This window comes from Salmo salar, chromosome ssa05 (genome assembly GCF_905237065.1).
Source record: "Salmo salar chromosome ssa05, Ssal_v3.1, whole genome shotgun sequence".
In the NCBI taxonomy this organism is placed as follows: Eukaryota; Metazoa; Chordata; class Actinopteri; order Salmoniformes; family Salmonidae; genus Salmo; species Salmo salar.
Window position 1 is genome coordinate 49,663,587 of NC_059446.1, and position 21,523 is coordinate 49,685,109.

The 21,523-nt window shown below is 43.5% G+C and overlaps 2 protein-coding genes across 10 annotated transcripts in view; one reads left to right on the forward strand and one right to left on the reverse strand.

Moving 5' to 3' along the window:
* LOC106605043 (protein dopey-1) overlaps nt 1-2,525 on the reverse strand; it is a 38,561-nt gene extending 36,036 nt beyond the window's left edge. For 7 of the 8 annotated variants that reach the window (XM_014200283.2, XM_014200281.2, XM_045718320.1 and 4 more), the window contains exon 1: nt 633-1,044. The gene's annotated coding sequence lies outside the window, so the exon portion shown is untranslated. Of the gene's footprint in view, nt 1-632; nt 1,045-2,450 lie in introns of those variants that run through there. The other variant, XM_045718317.1, reaches the window with a different exon arrangement.
* On the forward strand, nt 1,049-20,058 carry LOC106605047 (E3 ubiquitin-protein ligase E3D). Of its 2 annotated transcripts, none has more exons than XM_045718321.1 (10): nt 1,049-1,414; nt 5,831-6,036; nt 7,731-7,821; nt 8,246-8,492; nt 9,305-9,377; nt 9,809-9,887; nt 10,126-10,234; nt 10,473-10,660; nt 12,476-12,614; nt 19,140-20,058. In XM_045718321.1, exons 1-10 carry the CDS (start codon nt 1,326-1,328, stop codon nt 19,158-19,160), a joined length of 1,242 nt encoding a protein of 413 aa, XP_045574277.1. In that variant the 5' UTR covers nt 1,049-1,325; the 3' UTR covers nt 19,161-20,058. The 2 variants fall into 2 exon arrangements, with proteins under 2 accessions (XP_045574277.1, XP_014055769.1); XM_014200294.2 differs by lacking the exon at nt 1,049-1,414 and adding an exon at nt 2,578-2,816.
* The last annotated feature ends 1,465 nt before the right edge of the window (nt 20,059-21,523 follow it).

Consider the following 21,523-nt stretch of genomic DNA (forward strand, 5'->3'; position numbering starts at 1 on the left):
ATGTCAACCTTGGCAGAAACCTAAATTCCTGCCGCCTGGTAATCAGGGAAGGGACAGACCTACGTGGTACAGTACATGCATCACATGATAGCCCCGTCATTGCCTCAATAAAATGTGTTCCTGGTGGGGTGGGCGACACAGGAAACTAAGTGACAGCCCTAGTCGTTGTACTTGCTGCAATAGTTGTAGATAGTTGGCAAAAGAGCCTAATTTCATAATGACACCAACTAGATATTGAGAAGAACAATATAATGATATGCAAATTATAAAACGCAAGATCAAACAAGCTAGCAAGTCACCTATTTAAAAAGATGGAGACAAGACAGCAAGTGTTACTTCGAAGGCAAACGACGTTATACACGTATCAAGGCAGCTAAAAATAACTCGCAACCAAACTTGAATGACATCACCTATCGTAATAAGTTAGCGAGCTAACTCAGTCAATGCATGGAACCAACACCCAGATGGCTACAATAGTACCATGTAACTTAGTTAGCTGTAACGTTACAGCCTGCAAAGTCTAGCTTTGGGACACATCATCTCAGACAGACTTAACTCCCGATGTTGTGTCCCAAAGCTAGCAACGACAGTCTGTTATTTCTCGGCCGTGACAATCAACGATAAATGCTTACCGTTAGTAGGATATTTGAAAACCACGGTCACTAAATTATTTATCCATCTTGACGAATGAAAAAACATTCAGTCTGCGCTATTGGCACAGTGGGAAATGTATCCTTGCTAGCTAACGGTATGTGACAGCAATGCCCGTATTGATGTTGCTGCTGCCGGGCCCCCGTCGTCGACTCAGTTAAACCGTGGCACTTGTCAAGTAAGCATACAACGCTCACGGGTCAGATAATAACGTGTATCCTACATATTCTGAGATTGTCGATGTCTTTACCTTTATTATTGAATAACAAACTACCATCAAAACCACACCTGCCCTACGTTCAGGTTCACAAAGCCCAAACAATCCCGTTTACAGCTGTCCCAGACTGCATTGCAGATTGTTGCACGTCTACTTCATTTGTCCGACTGCAATCCATTTAGCAGTAGACAAGTTCCGGATCGTGTTGATGGCTAGTCAAATATATGCCTTAAAAGTCTTCACTGTTTTAAATTGATAGGCTGATTATTTTTATTGCTACATTTACTTTAAGTCACCATACTGACAATCAGATGTACAAAGCCATTTCGCTTTGGACTCAGTTATCTCTGTTAAAGCAACAAGTAAACTGCACGTGTCTTTGTTGTTAAATGTTAGCCAGCTAACGTTAGCCATTGCGAGTCCCAGAAGTAAATAGAAGAAAAAGACAAGACACACCATGGGAGAAAATACCAAAGGAGCTGGGGACCCCAGTGGGGTGTTTATCGAACTAAGGAAGCGGTTGCAAAGTGGTCTTCTTGTTCTCCGGTAATTATTTGCGAAATAGTTAGCAAGCTCTAGCTAGGTAACGTTATCTAGTCTTAGCTAACGTTAGCACGACAGGACAGAGGAGGTGCGTTCGTGCCGTACACAAATTCTCGCAGAACATACGCAAAGAAAGGGATTCAACATCTCAAGCAAGGACCACACACTTATGTGATATTTATAACATCAACTCCGGGCCCTACATCACAGGGACTTAACCAGGACCTGGTTTTAGTCCCGATTGATTTTGGGTCAACCCCGAATCTTTTGCGCTGCTGCAATGTTGTAAAACAATTATAACGTTAGTCAACTGAATGCGCCGCTTAGTTCATTGAGCTGCCGTTATGTGTATTTCCCGAAGTCATCCAACGGTTATAATCAGGGGTGTAGTTCTGCTGGTGCCACTTCTCAGAATCAAATCAAATGTATTTATATAGCCCTTCTTACATCAGCTGATATCTCAAAGTGCTGTACAGAAACCCAGCCTAAAACCCCAAACAGCAAGCAATGCAGGTGTAGAAGTACGGTGGCTAGGAAAAACTCCATAGAAAGGCCAAAACCAAGGAAGAAACCTAGAGAGGAACCAGGCTATGAGGGGTGGCCAGTCCTCTTCTGTCTGTGCCGGGTGGAGAATGGTGATATTTCTCGCAAGATCACTTAATGATTAATTAGTATTCTACATAACACACCAAATATAATAGCATAGATAATGTCAGGCTTCTGTTATACCAAAAACACCACGTAATTGTTTATGTCAATTTAGGATGATTGTGTTGCATTTTTGTTCTCATGCTCCATCTGCTAGAAAATTCGATTAGACAGTAGTTAGGCCCTTACATAATTCAAGATGTAAATGCATATTCCCATGAAACTGATTGGATCAAATGGTTGGCATGCACGCAGCATGGACGTTTCACATGTAAAACGTGAAGAATTATTATTCACGATTGACAGTGATGACGGCCTAATTTATAATAAACTAGGCATAATTTGGAATTTTAGAATTAAAAAAATATACAATTTTCCTTGAGCTACTTACAGTATGTGTAGGAAATCGTGCAATTTGGATTGTGCATTGTATGTATATTATAAAATGATCTTATACAATGTCGGTACCGACTTTCATTCAGGAATGATGACGTAATAATAATGCAAAATTGTGCTCCTGTAGGCAACCTAAAAAAACATCACTACACCGCTGGTTATAATAAATGTAACGCGATTGCCATGTGTGGTCAACTGATAATACCAGCACCGTTTTGATTGAGACAGCGTCATTGTGCTGTTTTGAGACACGCATGGGAACTCATCTTGATAAATCAATCTATGTCCGATTTTTGTTTTCAGTGAATCTCCGTTTGGATATTTGGTTACAATTATGCTGGGAAATGGTAGCTAAAATGAGGTGAGTGCTCATGATCTTTAGTCTAGCAATTGAAAGCAATTCGGAACTTCTCTACACACACATTAGGCCTATAGCCCAACTTTCCAATACTTTTCTGATGCATTTCAGTCACATAGCCTACTGATGCAAATACACGTGTACACTTTTCCTATAGGCTATTCAAGTCATTGGACATCTTTTCTTATTGGTTAAAAAGGTCATAAGGCCTATAACAGTATAGCTGAAACCACTATTGGGTCCATTGACTTACTGAAATGATTATCTTGTAATAGGCTAGGCTACTTGTTGATATATTATTGTTACAGTAGGGCTACCTTGACAATAACCTCATGGGGGTTATTGACCACAATCAATTTAATTAATAATAAGAAGTGTTGATTATTTGGCCTTGGAGAATACAGCGCATGGAAGAAAACATCGCGCTGCAGGAAGGGGTGCTGGAAGTGCTCCAGTTAAATTGAAATGCATGTGCCAATTATGTAACTACTCCCGTCTCTACAGAAATAAATTAAATCGTTGAAAATACTACACCAGAGAGCATAATATAGCCATAGATGATCAATATCTCTCTTCTTTTTTTAATGCTGTTGATTGTGTTTTGTCACATGAGCGCCAAGGCTGCAGTCGGAAATGAGTGCCAAGGCTGCAGCCCGCGCGCCAAATATCAAACCGCCGACTGTTGAGTTGTAGCTGTCAATGAACAGCATTTTCTAGGTATTTTTGCAATATTTCAAAATACAATTGCGGGAAAAAAATCTGTATAAGTGAGTGCCACCAGAAAGTTGGTGTACTTTAATTTCCTCATATTGTAGGCCTAAAATCTGTATCCTCTCTTAATTGGCCTATGCTATTGATTGCGTTTAAGACATGGGCAGTTCGTTTTATTGATCTCAGTAGGCCTATTTCAACGTCAGAGTAGCTTGCCATTTTCATAATTTGTGTGGTATAAAAAATATGAATATCTCCAGTCATATAAAATGACGTAGAATTGCAGGAAGTTATATTGGAAAAGGGCCTCTTTTTCTCCTCTGACCTGCAGGAAACCCCCTCCGCCCCTGCTCTTCAGATATGACCCCCGAAAGTTATGAAACTGGTGACGGCCTTTACATCACATATATTGGGCCAACATGTTCTCATGGATGTAATGCTATATTTTGACACCAGGTGGGGTTTTGAAGTAGGAAATGAACAGTTTCACATTGGGCTATTTTTTGTTTCGTTGATATTGTAAAATGAAATGGGCCATTCAGACTTAACATGGACTTGAGTCCATAAAACATGCTCTTAAGTCAAAATGTTTTGTTTTAATAGGGCCCTAATGCTGCATTTGGACAAAAGCAGCATTAGGGCCCTATTCAGACTTGAGATAAGTTGACTTAAGATGGACTTAAAACAAAATATTTTGACTTAAATCCATGTTTTATGGACCTAAGTCCATGTTTAGTTTGCATATCTCAAATTTGAATCAGCCCCTAATGAATCTTTCCATCTCTGAGAATAAATGTATACTCTTCTCACTTAATGCTGCTTTTTGACTAGCACCAGTGTTACACTAGTGTATACACCCTTCTGCGATACTAGGGAAATTGTGTTTCCACTGTTGGGGCTGACAGTGAGGACTTGTGAAGAGCAGAATCAACAACCTCTGCATAGGTTATCAAAACAGTTGCTTTGTGAGAAGGTTTTAATGTTCACAGTTAGCCATTGTTATGTAAATACAATCTGAAAAGTACCAGTGGCCTGGCTTTTGCCCCAAGTGAGAGCAGGTCTGCCGGAGCCATGGCCCAGTGAGACACAGTACATTTACATTTTAGTCTTTTAGCAGATGCGCTTATCCAGAGCGACTTACAGTAGTGAATGCATACATTTCATTTCATGCATTTTTTTTGTACTGGCCCCCCGTGGGAATCGAACCCACAACCCTGGCGTTGCACACACCATGCTGGTGTTGCAAACACCACGCTCTACCAACTGAGCCAGATGGAAACAGAAAAGTCCCCTAAATATGTTACAGATTATTGGTGTGGGATTCTGTAGGTTAGGCCTATAGCCTAGTCGGTGCTTTGCTGCATAGCCTAATTGTTCTATAGTTGGATAATATCTTGTAAAAAAGAGCAGGTTTACTGGTTAGAGACCCATGTTTTACCAATCGCTTGTGTATTGTCTGGTGTGGCAGTAGTAGCCTATATGAAGTAGACTTGTGTCAAAATATCTAATTGTAGACAGAATAATTTAGAGCAAATCTGACGATGGTTCCTTCCAGTTGTTTGTTGTTGCTTCCTCCACCCGGTTGGAAGTGAGAAAATTCAATGCAGCCGACCCAAGTCTTTAAAGCTCTCTTCGCTGGGAAATATGTTTTTCTTCCTGGGGGGCAGCAGTTGTGTCAAGCATGGACAGAGACACATTGCATGGCTAATGAAAATAATTGTATCGAACCCAGAGATTGAGCAGAGGGCAACATATCATCCGTGCATGAGTGCATCAGGGGTGTCGCTGCCAGGGGGAGAAAAAAAACCCTTTTTCTGTATTAGACAAACATTGTACATGCGCTTTCCCCTACCCACCACTCTTTTTATCTTCCTTCATTTCACTTTCTTACACACACACACACACAATATACATCTCTTTATTTCTCTCTCCCTCTCTCTCTTCAGTTGGCCTACAGCTGTTTTCCCTTCCTCCAGAGCAGTGAGTGCATCCTCTCTCTTTGCAAGTTTTCCTCTAACTCATTAGACTTCTACTTTGAGCTGAGACAGCAACAGGCAGGAGGTAGAGGGGGATAAGGACAGGTTGGAAGGTTATGATAAATGACGTTAGTACTGTCACACACACACACTGGTCTACCATTCACTTGTTTATCATCCACTTGTCAAGGAACGCGGTCTCATTTGTCTGTTAGCCATTGTGCAGAAGCCTGCCATTATGCTGAATCATTAATCCATTTGTATATGTTTTGTTACCAGGTTTATCTGTGCTTAGAAAAATAAGACACTCTCTGTCTGTCCCTCCCTCAGGAGAGATGTGGCTAAGAGCTATGCAGAGGTGAGAGTTACAGGAGGAGATTCGTCCCTCCACATCCGGACTCCTCGGGGCCTGCTAATCGTGGAGCTGCCAGCAGGGGTCAGCCTGGTGGAGGGCTCCTGCAGGGAGGCACCTGGAACAGGAGATGAGATACACTTCAGAATGCGCCTTAATGTGGACCAGCACACAGATGACACAGGTAATGGTGAGGGTAGCTGTATGGACGCACTCAAAAATAAATGTGTGCACGTACGCACATACACCACACACACAGAGACAGAGAATTACTACCATGTAAATGTATGTTTCTCACATAGCCTAATTACCATCTCCACTTCAGGTAAGATGGAACAGTATCAGCAGATCATTTGTTATTTATGGCTGATTATATAATTTATTCACATCTGGTTTGAGTCAGTTAGTCCGTGGCTGTGAAGCCTTCCCTCTAACTGAGACAGTGGAGGAGTCCTCCTGTGTGCTCTCTGTAGCCTGATCAGCCCACACAGTACTGATCTATAAAGGACTGAGTCATCAGCTCAGTAATTGTCCCGTCTTGTCTGGTGCCTAAAGCTATACACACTGATAGATATACAGACAATGTGAATATTTGACCTGAATCAGCTGTAACTTGATTTTCCTATTAGTCTGGGTAGCCATTTGATTAGATGTTCAGGATTCTTATGGCTTGGGGGTAGAAGCTGTTTAGAAGCCTCTTGGACCTAGACGTGGCGCACCGGTACCGCTTGCCGTGCGGTAGCAGAGAGAACAGTCTATGACTATTGTGGCTGGAGTCTTTTGACAATTTTTAGGGCCTTCCTCTGACACCGCCTGGTATAGAGGTCCTGGATGGCAGGAAGCTTGGCCCCAGTGATGTACTGGGTCGTACGCACTATCCACTGTAGTGCCTTGCGGTTGGAGGCCGAGCAGTTGCCATACCAGGCAGTGATGCAACCAGTCAGGATGCTCTCGATGGTGCAGCTGTAGAACCTTTTGAGGATCTGAGGACCCATGACAAATATTCTCATCAGGGGGAATAGGTATTGTCATGCCCTCTTCACAACTGTCTTGGTGTGCTTGGACCATGTTAGTTTGTTGGTGATGTGGACACCAAGGAACTTGAAGCTCTCAACCTGCTCCACTACAGCCCCATCGATGAGAATGGGGGCATACTCGGCCCTCCTTTTCCTGTAGTCCACAATCATCTCCTTTGTCTTGATCACGTTGAGGGAGAGGTTGTTGTCCTGGCACCAGTCTGTTTTCTTCCGTTTGGTGTCCAATGAATACACCCCAGGTTTACTTTGTCTCACACATCAGATCTGGCTTATATTAACTGTAGTCATTGCAGCACTAACCTGGGAACCAGAGGAGATTGCTCCCATGTCTCTCTCCCTGAGAGAACAGGGCCCACATCCATATCCACAAAAAGTCTGATCTAGGGGGCAAAAGTCGATAAACACTGCGGTGGTAGTGGACTGGCGGTGGTGAAAGCAGCTTGGAAGAAAGCTGGCAATTAATCTGTTTTTGAGCACTCCTTCTCTGAAATGCTTTTTGGATATGGGCCCAGACCCCTAAGACCCCAGGCCTTCATCTCTCTGCCTGTGTTCACTCTGTGTGTTTTATGGTGTGAGGGAGTAATTTAGCGCCCCACCCAACGGTCTCTCTCCAGCTGAGAGGAAGCCGGCCCAGCCGACACAACACAAGGACAGCTGGGGGGGGTATTCATTGACAAATCCAATCAAAAACAGATTGATTGGCAGCTTTCTTCCAAGCTTCTTTCACCACCGCCAGTCCGCCACCACCCCAGTGTTTATCGACTTTTGCTCCGTCTCTAGGTGAAGCTCTTTTCCGCCGATAGAGTTGTTTATGTTTTCTGTGGTTACTCTCCCATAACAGGGGCCCTGGGGAGTGTGATGGAGAGGCTGCTGGTCCAAGAGAGTTATTGCTTCCACTGCCAGTCCTGTGGGACCAGGGTGCTGGAGGAGAGGTGAGATGACCACAGGAAGGAAGTTGGTTTGTTGGTTGATTTACATCCTCCGTTCAGACACAGGAAGTGGTGCCGCTCATAATAGTGGAGAAGATGGGTTCAGTGAGGGAGATGGATGGCTGTTTGAGCTAGAGGACAATGCTGTGTTCTGTCTCAGCTCATCTCCCAATGTCATGGAGACATTGGATAGGGGGATACATGCACACCCACACACACCTGCCATAGCTTAGTGAATACATATGTTTGTGACATTATGTCATGGAAAATGGGTAGAACTGGAATATTGCCCAGCTTTCCCTGTTAATGCAAATATGTTTTTGATTGATTCATGCAAATAGGTTTTTGATTGAAGTTATCGATTAATTTCATCACAGTACAAATAGTCTCCATTGTGTAACAATGTAATGTCATTGATTTTTCTCAGGGTGTTCAAGCGAGTGCTCCCTCTCCCCAACGGCAACTGGAGCTCCCTGGTGGATGACTGGTGCTGCCATCCGGACCCCTTTGCCAACCTGAAGCTGCTGCCCAGAGCGGAGGACTGTTTACTGGGCGACACTCACCTCCTTGTGCACCGGGATAGAGGCTGTGAGGAGACTCTCACCCAGGAGCTCAGCCCCAGCCCCAGGCCCATCACAAACAAAATGGCTGATGGTAAAAATCAGGACACACAGGTGAGAGGAGGCAAGGAAGGAAGGAACCTCTGAGGCAGAAGATCAATGCTGTTTTAGCATTGCTCATCACTTTGATGTTCGTTAGATACATAAGTTTGGCGTTTCACCTCCCTCTCACTCCCTCCCCAATGTGCCGTATACCTACCAAAAAGTAAAGCAACATTTTCAAAAGTTTCCCTCATGTTTGGAAAGTGTACTGTAGTTATTACATCAGCAGTGTATGTGCTTCAGGCTCATTGTTAGTGGGAGACTGTATCTGTATACCCCCATCCCACTGGGCCTGAGACTGGCAGGATTAGATGGACACATTCTACTTCACTACCAGCAGCAGCTAGCAGCACTCCTTTTTAGAGAGGAAACTTGAGGAGGCGGACAGACAGGCAGCACATCAACACATATCGTGAGCCACTTTAACCCGAGCCTACAGCCAGGCCTGGTGTTTGAAGCCAAGCTTTTTTTTTATATATCTCTCTGCTGCTCTCTCTCGCTCTCGCTCTCTCTCTCTCTCTCTCTCTCTCTCTCTCTCTCTCTCTCTCTCTCCCTCCCTCCATCACTATCTGGAGTGGGATTTATTTCCCTCTCCATCTATTAGTCACTATCTGTGGCTCAGCCTGGGCCTTTTAGTGTGGCTGTGGTTGAGAGGATGGGAAGTGGAAAGAGAGACGAGGAGAGGAATTCTGCCTGCCCGTTGCTCTCTCCTCTTTTTAGGCTGTTTGATTGTGGTTATCGATTTCCGTTTTGGAGGAACTTAAATTCGAACTGTGTGTTCTTGTCTTTTAGCTTTATTTTGTATTTTTCTGTTCTTTTTGTAGAAACCCAACCGCAGGCGTACACTTGTCTCCTGTAAGAGCTGTACAGCCGGCCTGGGAGAGGCTGTGGCACCAGGTACACAACAGTCATTATAGAATAGATACTGTATATTGTCCATTTTTTTCAACAGGAATTTATTGATTTGATGTCATAATACCCAATGTCTCACACACACACACACACACACACACACACACACACACACACACACACACACACACACACACACACACACAAGCACACACTGGTTGGGAGCAGCACAGCGTCTGCCTCAGAGCGGCACTACCAGAGCAATTTTAGTGCTTAAGTTCCTTGCTCAAGGGCACATAGGCAGTGAATGGCATGAGATCAGCAGCCCTTCGTTTGCCAGTTCAATTCCCAACTTTTATCATCTACCCTGGGGCTTGAACCATAACAAAGTTTCATTGCATTAGGAAAGACGGCCAGGCCAGGTTCGGTCTACATGAGGGTTCGCTCAGTAGTAACAGTTTCTGTAAATGTTGCAGGGACCCTGAAACTCTACATCACAGAGGTGACAGTGAGACCCAGTGTGGGAGACAGCCAGTTTGATACCTCTCTAGACAGGTAACTATGCTGATGCTTCTCAGACTGGTGCATATTGCTGTAACGTCTGTGGACACTCGTCATCATACGGATACTCAGCTTCTCAAAGTGCAAATCAATGTAAATGTATCGTTTCTCATTATGCAGATGCCAGATATGACCTTTTGTTACTACAATGCCAATGAGATGTAGAATATTATAATAGACACAGGAAGATAGAGTTCATAATGATGGTTAACCATGCCCTACTCTTCCACAGGTCACTGTTCCTGGAACAGACCATAGCTGCCAGACTGGTGGAGCTGTCCTCCTCCCAGAGCATGTATCGTTTCTTTATCCAGACCCCAGATGGAAAAGCCTTAATATTGGTAAGAGGTGTGCATATGGGTGAGCGAGAGCGCTTGAAATATGTTTTACATTTTTACATTTTAGTCATTTAGCAGATGCTCTTATCCAGAGCGACTTACAGTAGTGAATACATACATTTCATACATTTTTTTAATTTATTTTCGTACTGTGAGGTAGAGGTGGTGTTTGCATTGGTGAAATGTGTGTGGCTTTAACAGAGAGGATGTGAAGTGTTAAATGACTTCTTCTGATCCTCAGCTCTGGCTCCTGAACAGTGACTCCCTCATCGTCTCTCTCTCTGCCGCTATGTCATCGACTGTCAGAGGTGATGCTGTCACTTCTCCCAGCCACCGCCAGTGTTCTGAGCGTCAATCACCCACTAAGGCTGGCAGCACCGTCAAAGTCCTCTATCTCCCCTGTTCTCCCTCTGGCAGCACACACCAAGAGTGAGATATAGCCTACATACCAATCTCCTGCTGAATGTCAGCCTGACAGCCTCTGCATTTCTGCTAGAGTATGATTTTTTTATTATAAAATTGTGTTTTGCAACTGAGAACAGAAATGAGTCACAGATAGATGTGGTGGCTGCTCCATGTTCCTCCATGCTGAGTTCCCCGCAGGAGGATTCTTCACTTCTGTTATGATTTCCTTCTTCCTCTTCACCTTAGAGAAGTCTTGTTTTGCTAGTAGGATGTGACAGCCCCTCCGGCAGACTGGCAGCAGAGCTGTAATTAACAAACTGTAGATGAAAGGAGAGGACTCCACTCCTATCCGCACGGCGCTACAGTACAGCGTAGCTCAGCGCATCACATCAGTGCTGTTAACTGCATGTAGGATGGGAAATTGCCTGCTGTTTTAAGTATGACAGGGGGTATTCAGGGGTATTCAAATCTGGACCTCGAAGCCAGTTCCACTGCTGATTTTCATTCTTCCGGTCTAATCAGGGACTGATTTAGACCTGGGACACCAGGTGGGTGGAATTAAATATCAGGTAAGAACAGAAAGCCTGCAATACTCTGGAACTCCAGGCATGGATTTTAATACACGAACACCCTACGTCAAGGCTCTCCAACCCTGCTCCTGGAGAGCTATCATCCTGTAGGTTTTCGCTCCAACCTTAGCACGCAGGTTGATAATTAGCAGGTCGATAAGCTAAATCAGGTTAGTTACAACTGGGGTTGGAGCGAAAACCTACAGGAGGTTAGCTCTCCAGGAACCAGGTTGGAGAGGCCTGACCTACAGTAGTTTAAACCGGATCACTCCTCCAACATTTCATGAAGAAAACAGCGTGGCTATTGGTTGACACAGCTTATATGAAGGTGGGGAAGAGGTAGAGAAACATCTGTTTCATCTAGGCCTAACGTTACCTACTGTTACATATGTGACATTCATCCCTGACCATGTTTTAATTCAGTCAGCCGTGTAAGTCACAGAGCACCGGCTGTCTTGGTTGAATATACTGGAGGTGACGTGGTGTTTGTTGGAGATGCACACCAGCAATGTGTCTCTAATTGGTTGGAGAATCAGTGAGCCTCTGCTTAATTGAATTGTGGCTGTCACTGAGGGCAATGACTTGATTAGTGTAGAGTTGACAACTGCAGAACTCATCTAATTTAATACCAGGGGTGTACTCATTAGTACAAACCGTATAATTTTTTTTTTGTTCAATGAATACGAGGGTTTCTTATTGGACAAGTTCAGGTTAGTCCCTCCCTGTTTCAGCTGTTTGCTTCTGTTTGGACAATGGTTCCTAAACACTACACCCCAGGTGGACTTGGGTGACTGTTGAAGTGTTATGACCAGCGCTGCATGTGTTATGCTTTTCTTTACTGTAAAAGCAGTTGTATTCACTGTATACTGAGTGTTACTTTCTGTACTAAGGGCTTATCAGCATTATAATTCTGAGTGTCTCTCACAGAGCTACTGCACAGATGGCCAAATGTAATGACAAAACCTGGATCGCTTCCACAACCTGTGACAGGGAATCAATCACTTTCTCATTCCTCCATCCCTTTCAAACTCCCGCTGTTCAACATTACCATGGGATATATTAGAATTATTTGATTAACATCATAACACTTCAAACTGGGATTTATGTCCCCTTGCCTAGAAGATGTGAACCTCTGAGAGATATTTGACTTATGTATTACTCTGACTGATGCAGTGTTGTACATTTTCTTCATGTCTTTCTCTCGGTCTCGTAATCTTTTTTATTTCTTTGTCTCTTTCTCTCGCTATCCCGTATCTCTGTGTGTGTCCAGTGTTGTAGACACCTGGGAGAAGGACATCGGTGTCCACCCCCTAGACCTGCCCCAGACCACGTGCCAGGAGCTGTTGGCGGTGCTGACAGCCAGTACTTCCTGTCTCCCTCTGTCGCTGCATTCCATGAACTCCTACCAGGTAACAGGGCCTCTGGGTAATGTAGGCATAGCTTCTCCCTTTGGCAGGAGGAGCATAACACTGTTTGATTCCATATTGCTGCTATCCATTATTTACAGCCTCTGCCTAGTAGCTATCGTTGCGCCCATTTTCTTTAAGCTCATTTTCGAAAAGAGGTCCAGAGGGATTTTTTTGACAAACTATCTTTAGAAGACGCTGGAGCACCGCCAATACTGTTGGGCAGTCTAACTTATTAGTGCACACAAAAACAGTCTCCTCTACAGTACAAAAGGGAGAGTTTTCTTGCACCAAGGCAAGACTAGGAGGTGTAAACTTTTCTGACTTCACCAGGGACTCTCCGAAGACTTTCCAGACAGTTGCACAGTAATTACCAACATTGTCTCATCCCTGCCTCTTTACCTGTCACAGCAGCACTCACCTGAGAGAAAGACGTATAGTTGAAGTAGCCTAACATCCACAAAACATTTGAAAAATAACAAACATTTGAGCTCCTGCATATTTAGTGTGGCTGTAAATAAGGCCTCTGGCTCCTGTCTCATTATATAGTTATCATGACTCTGGGTCCTTTGATTAAAATGCTTTCTACTTACTGTTCACACTTCCCACCACTACTACAGTACCAAACCTCTACGAGACTGCTTATTACATTTAAGAGCTCCCCTCCCTATCTCTCTCTCTCTCTCTCTCTCTCTCTCTCTCCCAGGCTTTGCAATCTCATATTTTGTGTTCCTTCCCTCTTTCACAAAACTCTGTTACTTGCCCTCTGGGTCTGTACAGGGGAGGAGGAACTCATTTTGACTCTGGTAGAAGCTATCAATTCTCCTTAGATAGAGGGAGGGGAGAGAGAAAATTGAAAAAGTAAGGAAATAAGTTATTTTCAGTTTGTCGTATTTCAGTCTGATGGGCGTGCAGGGTGTTAAGAGTTAGTAATTCTGTACATTCCAGATGTCGCAATAATTCTTTTTAGTTTACATGCATATTTTCCATAGAAACCATCAATTGTCTACAGTTGCGATGCCATACTCCTCCCACGTTACCATATTCCCAAGTCCCGTTCATCAATCAGCTGGAAAGCCTGGAAATTGAGGATATCAATGGCTTGTCCTGACCGTGAGTGATTATCCTACTGCTGACAAGGGACTTGTTTTAGGACGGGGTACTTAGACTGCATGCCACTAAAATGGAGAAGAGACAAGAGGGACTGAGGGGAGTGATGAAGAGTGTCTGATTTTAGTCACTTAAATACCTCCGTGAGTGATTAGAGAGATGAGCCTACTAGAGAGATGGATTCACTGCTCTGCTGTAGGCCTAGTAGTACCAGAGAGTAGTGCGATCACATAGTCAGATAGAGATACAGCATATGAGGGCTGAAAACTCCCAAATTGATAATGTAGCCTTAATAGTGTGTGTATGTTTTTGTTTGTGTGCATATGTGTTGGCATGTGAAATGGTGAGTGTGCCAGTCTATTGTGTTAGCCCTTCTAACCAGATCTAGCCTCTCATTTATTGGAGGAGGAATGGTGTGTTGTCTGGGGTGTTGTGTTCCACCTCTGAGCTGTGCTGCGGTGTAATGGGGTGTAAAGTAGTTCCAGTGCAGAGTGCCACCTGCATCAGGGAACAGACAGAACCCTGCCCACCAACTCATTAATCTCCCACACAGAGAGGCACACTGGAAGATAAAACTGGACAGAAAAGGGTAAGGGGCAAAATGCAGAAAAAATTTGATCTAAATCAAGTCTCACCCTAATGATGTCTTGAACACTAGTGTGGCGCATTGTTGAAATCAATTACCTCCCTCAGATAGACGCGCCTCTTTTCATTACTTCTGTGCCAGGGGATGCATGAAAAAAAGGGATTTCGGAAGAAGAATTCTCTGCTAACCCGCACTTAATTGTATTAGACTGAATGACTTGTGAAACTCAGTCAGTGTGGCTGGTACCCATAATTTAGATTACTCAGTCAGTTGCTGTGGCTCTCAATCAGAATCGGAAACCTCCCTCAGTCAGTAGCCTATTTTTTTAATTATTATTATTAAAAAAATTGCCTTTATTTAACTTGGCAAGTCAGATAAGAACAAATTCTTATTTACAATGACGGCCTACACCGGCCAAACCCGAACAACGCTGGGGCAATTGTGCGCCGTCCTATGGGACTCCCAATCACGGCCGGTTGTGATACAGCCTGGATTCGAACCAGGGTGTCTGTAGTGACGCCTCTAGCACTGAGATACAGTGCCTTAGACCGCTGCGCCACTAGATCACACTTTCAGAAATGCCTTAATCCCTATAGAACACAGTTTTAGTGTAGGCAAACTGCTTTCACTTCAGCAGCTCATTCCCGTTCACACATCATTTATGTGTTTTCCCCCTCAGTTATATTTATTGTCAAGTGAAGAAAATAATATTCCCTCTGTCACCTTGCCAAGATGTTGAGTGTTGTGATAACAGAACGCCTGTACGAGAGCATCAAAGCTGAGCCTATAGCGTATCAGCCCTTTTAATGCTGACAGATAAACACACCGCTGTGAATAGTACTAACTCTGACAAAAGAGCCATAGTACGGTGATAGAAATAAAATAAACTGTACTGGCAAATGCAATATCCTACTACTGGAAGAAGTGTTTCTCTTAAATACATATATAAAAAAGAATATCCCTAGGACGTCGGGGGAGAATAGACGGCCTAAAATTGTATTTCCATTATTCGAATTTGTAACTGCTGTGAGCTCACGACGAAGCTGTGATGAGAAACTGTTGGGTAGAACATTAGCATATCACAACTATTCTTGGAATGTAGCAGGACCTTATGTCAATAATAATTCATTTAATTTGTAACTTGTTTTTCTCACACCGAAGGCGCCATTTAAAAAAAAATAATAATAATAAAAACAATCCACAAAACAGAACATAGACAGACAAGAAACAAAGCTATATACAGGTATCATCAACTCTGGAGGACATGAGAACAGAATTAGCTGAGGTCCTTGAAAGCTTTTCTGAACAGCACGGTCTTGAGCTGCGCCTTAAAGGAGGACAGAGACACTGCACTAATAATGTCTGGAAGAGACTCTGCCCTAATAGTGTCTGGACGTGTGTTCCACAGCCACGGAGCTGCACAACTGAAAGCCCTGTCACCTGTCGTTTTTAGTCTGCTGCAGGGCTGCTGAAGGAAGACGGACCTGGAGGAGCTAAGGGTGCAGGAGGATAGAACGAGGTTCAGCAGGTACTTGGGTCCAGAGTTGTGGATAGCTCAGTAGGTGTGAACCAGGATTTTGTAGTCGATGCCTGAGCATATGAATTGATGTGCTCACGGAGGGACGTGTGGATGAGGACACGTCCAGCACAGTTCTGGACATATTGTAGCCTGTTTAGGCACTTGGCCGATAGGGCAACAAAAGGGGTGTTTAAACTGAAATAAAGCCGTGGATGAGTGGCTCAGCTGTAGGTTTTGATAGCATAGGTCGTAACCTGGCAAATGTTCCATAGATGGAAAAATTTGACTTTGGTCACACATTTGACGTGGGCTTCAAACGAGAGCTGACTGTCAAATATCACACCCAGGTTGTGAACCTCACTGGAGGGGAGGACCTTGACACCATCAATATTGAGGCTGTAGCTGCTGATTTAGTCAATGATGATGAGAGTGCCAATCAGGACGACCTCTATCTTAACTGCAGGAAACTAAACTGCATCCACGCTTTGATGTCCTGCAGGCAGCTGACCAGGAGTGCAGTGGCATTGGCAGTGTCAGTGTTTGTGGAGACAAACAGCTGAGTGTCATCATAGAAGTGAAAGCCCAGTCCGTGTTTCCTCAGGATGTTTCTCAGTGGCAACATGTAGATACAAAACAGTAGTGGCCCCAGAACCGAGCCTTGAGGGGGACCCCTTGTCGGACCACAACTGTCTCACCTACTAGGACCGACGGCTACAAACTGGTAGCGAGCCGTGGGATAGGTCCTGAACCAGAACAGTGTCTGACAGGCCCAGGTGCTTCTCCATGCAGTCCAGCAGGATGGTGTGGCTGACCGTGTTGAGTATGAAGATGATGGCAGCCCCAGAGTTAGCATTCATGAGGTCGTCATTGGTGACCCTTACCGGGGCAGTCTTGGTGCTGTGTCTAGCTCTGAAACTAAACTGGAAGGGTTCAAGTAGGTTGTGAGTGGCCAGGTGGTTTTGGAGTTGGTTAGAAACAGCACGTTTGAGGGAGGAGCTGACTCGGGAAGGGCAGATTGGAAATATGCCTGTAGTTCTGGAGGTTGTCAGGCTTTATAAGTACTGATGTGACTGTGGACCGTTTGAGCTGAGGAGGGACACATCCAGTGATGAGGGACTTGTTGATAATTTCTGTGAAGAAACGCTCCAGAGCAGGTAAGCAGGTCTTGACGAGGTGGGGATAGGGTCAAGTGAGCAAGTTGTTCTAACAAGCTTGGTTACATCAGCTGCAGTGACTGCGGTGAAGGTGGAGAACCTTGACTCAGAGAGTGTAGGACTGGGTAGATCAACTACAGGGGCTGGAATGGACAGGATGGTGTTTTGGGGTTTTCAATTTTGCTTTGGAAGAAGCACAGGTATTTGTTGCACTGTTCTGGGGAGGCTGAGGTAGCAGAATTGTTGACAGGTTGGAGGAGCTTGCTCACAGTAGAGAACAGCACCCGGGAGTTGTTGATCAGTTGGGAGAAGTAGATTGTCCGAGCTGAATTTATGGTCTGTTTGTATTCTTGCTGATGTTGCTCAAACATCTGCGCATGTACTGTTAGCCCAGTTGTCTTATACTGTCGTTCTAGACGATAGCCAGTTGCTTAAAGAGAGCGTAGCTCCTCAGTGTACCAGGGAGAATATTTGGAGAAAGACACCAGGTGGGTTTTCAAAGGAGCAACTTCATCCAGTATGGAGGCCAAGGCAGTGTTGTATTGAGCCACAGATAGTTCCACAAAAAAGTCAGAGTTGAGCTTAGGAGGCCGATAAATCAGCACAGAAAGTACTGATACAGAGCCAGTGATTTTGAAAGCCATGCATTCAAAAGATGAGACAGCTGGTACTGGAGTAGACTTCACAGTGCAGTCACTCCTGCAGATTAGACAATCCAGCAAACCTGTCCAGATGTGCGAGGACAGTCCAGGTAGGTGTTGCCAGATGGAGTGCAATTGGTTGAGGGATATGTACTCAGTCTGTGAGGCAGCGAAAGTCTAGAACTCTGTCAGTGATGATGTCATTCAGTAGTTAGCCTTTGTTGCTTATGAATGTTGCATGTGAAAGCCTCAATTGAATTACTTTGGAAGTTGCCTGAGGGGAAACCTGCAGAACTGGCCAGTGTCTTTTATGATCCACATCCGGTGTGCACGATCTACTGCTCGCATTGCGAGTGCACACAATAGATTTAAGTTTGTTCATTAGTCTCCTGCCGCCCCGTCGTCCTCGCCATCTGCATTTTTTCCGGAGGATCCCGTATTGCATAAGATTGTTCTCTCTGCTCCCTGCACAGGGTTGTTTTAATATGTTCAACACTTCTGAGGAATCCTTGTGTGTAGTGAGTGATAGTTGCTGCCATTTCTGTATCTTTCTGTCCAGGCTTTGGTGCAGTAGATATGAGATCTAAGGATCTGTGCTGGTATTTGAATCCAAATAATTAGCTAGGAGTCAAATATGTTAACTAATTTTAACATTGTTGATTAAAAGAGAAAAACTAGATATGTGTTCAACACAAAAAACTAAAAGTTTATAAAAGCAATGCACATTAAAAAAAACTTAAAACAAATAATTAAGAATAAGTTTGCAGGAGTAAACTACCACGTCTGCCACTAGGCGCCATTGCAACCATCTATCAATGACAGCAGCTGGTTCAAAGGTACATACTTGAAAGCATTAACGTTAGAGGTTGAGGTTCACTCTCTTCAGTCAAAGGGAATAAATAGTAGCTTGTTTCTTGCTTAGTTTTTCTTGTATTCTTTGGGGGCTTAGCTATTTTGTAGCACATTCACCTTAGGGCTTAACAAATTAGTCTGTGACAGCAAATTATCATTTGTCTTGATGCGGTGTACAGGCTGAGTCATGAGTTTCGGGAGGGAGCCTTGAGTGAAGCCAATGCCCTCATCCATCATCCCAATATAGCGGTCTCACTGGAGATACAGCCAGGCATAGCTGTGACCCTCTTCCAGGCAAACAACCAGGACTAGGAGATGCCTTTGAGTTTTGTGTGCATGTATGTGCAAGACCTGTGTTTTTTAAATTATTTTTAATGTACTGTTATGTCAGCCATCTGACCATGAAAAAGGACAGGACGTGCCACGAGCCGACAAATACCCTAATTTTATCTGAGCACATTGTTTACCTAAATGTCACTGTTTTCACCATTGTTTTAAAACAATCCATACAGTATACTCATCATAAGTCAGTTTCATTGTACGTAATGAAGATTATATTTTGCTGGCTGTATATCTGAATGTACATATGCAGGTGAGAAAAGTAATACTGTTTCTCTTATTGTTACACTTTAGAGATCTAACCCTACCTCTCTGAATTCTCTACAGGTGGCGTACATGAGACTGTAATGTCAGAGGTCAAGAGCCATGGATCCACTCATCTTTCCTAGAGGGAGGACCAGCAGAAGCAGCACTGGAACACTAGAGTACAGTGACTTATCTGTCTTAGGCTGTGTTCAAGAGGCACGTAATGGAAAACCCAAGTTTTGAGCATTTTCCAAAAAGAACGCTCATTCCGTTATACGTTTTGAATAGGTTTATTCAGTTTGGTCCTACTGAACATGACCCTGATAGCTGCTGTAATGCAGACCATGTAAAAAGACTTGTAACTAATCATTCCATTGGAATGTCTGAGTTATTGATGACCTGCCCAGATTAAGTAGTGAATCTGACTAACATGCCTATGTTGAAGTGCATGTTTATTAGATGGGGGGGCACTTTTATTGTAAATAACAATAGAATATGTTTCTAAACACTTCTGCATGAATGTGGATGCTACCATGATTACAGGTAATCCTGAATGAATCGTGAATAATGATGAGTGACAAAGTTACAGACGCTCAAAAAATGGCTTGTAGGTATGATATTTGTGCATCTAACTTTCTCACTCATCATTATTCACGATTCCTTCAGGATTATCCGTCTATTCTTTTTTTTTTACAATAAAAGTGACTCCAAAATGACACAATAGATTATTTACCATTAATTTCTATTGGGCACAAAATCATCTGAAACACAACCAAAACAAACAGCAAATGCATCCAACAAATGTGTGGAGTCACAAGCTTGATGTAGTCAATGCGTGCTATGAATACTTAACTTTTTACTACTTTAATACACATAAGGGAATTTGTCCCAATACTTTTGCTCCCCCTAAAATGGGGGGACTATGTACAACAACAAAAAAACGGTTCACCCGATATGGATGAAAATACCCTCAAAATAAAGCTGACAGTCTACACTTTAACATTGTTTGATTTCAAATCCAAACTGTTGAAGTATAAAGCCAAAATAGCCAAAAATGCTTCACTGTCCCAATATTTACGGAGGGAACTATGTAACCTCTGTGACAGACGGTACCTTTTTGTGACAGGCTTTTCATTTGACCTCTACCCACTTTTCAAAGCCACACTACCTGCTACTGTGTGAGAGGAAAATCAACTGACAGCATCATTATAATAACTCCGCTATAATGACTTTTTTTTACCAGAGAGCTAGTAATTATGTGGTTGCTTATGAGATCGAATGCTCCAGAGTTTTCTGAATGTCAGCTAGTCAAGCTTTAATTACAAATACTTCCATAGATTAATGTGCAATAGAATATTGTTCTATAACTCCGTTAGACTCAAGGAAAGCCAGTGTGATTCAGTTTCATTTTGAGGATCTGGATGTTCTCTTACAGTGGGTCTATAAACAGGGCATAACCGATAATAGGACACAAATATTGTGCATCCCCATAGGCTATAAGGAGGTCATTGTTGGTAGCAACTGTAAATAGAATAGCAATGAAGTGGAACAGGGTCTGCACTATTTAGAATAAGGGAGGGGTTATATTCAGTATCACTTAATGTCTGTAGTGAGCAAGCTAAAAGGTCATGGTTTGAGTACCAGGAGCAGAGCTTCATGACAAACTAAGTTACCCAATTGTACAGATACATATATTTTTTTTGCTCTCTATTTTGGGGCTTTTCAGACCCATCTTGTCTATCATGGTTTTGTGAACCAATATTAGGACATAACTATAGTGAATCCCAACACAGGTACAGTATAAGAGGGTCATTGTTGGTAGCTGTACAACAGCAAGAAACTGTAACAGGGTCTGCCCTAGCTGATGTAGATGCAGAGTTAGACCAGCTTGTAGCTGTCTATAATAAGATAAAAGGTAGACCTTAACAGTACTGTATAACGGATGGGGGAACTAAGCTTCGCAACATTGATCCAACAGAAAGAACAAATGTATCAAGCTCTAGGCTCTATTCCTCAATATTTTTTTGCTGTCTCTGTTTTGGAGCTATTCAGGCCTACCCCTCTCCATCATTGTTTTGTGAATAAGACAAGCTATCTGCGTAGGTTATGTAGCAGACAATGAAAGACTATTCAGCATGGTGTCTCTGTCGACATAAGGTGTCTAACGTTATTTTTACAAGCTCCCCAGCAGATGTAGATTCCTCTGGTTTGTCTTCCTGGATCAGCCATGTGCTGATGCGGCAACTGACAATAACTTTGAAACAATACAAAGGCACATTGTGCTCACTGAGGTGGCAAAGCAGAGAGTGAATTGGCTAATTAAATATTTCCCGTGTTGAACGGTCAAGAGGGTCTCGGCTTTCTTTCCAGCCCTTGTCACACGAGAGTCAATTAAGCGAGCTCTATATAAACCATCAGCATGAACCAAAGCAGACTGAGTGGGAAGAGGTACTGGAAGAGTTGCC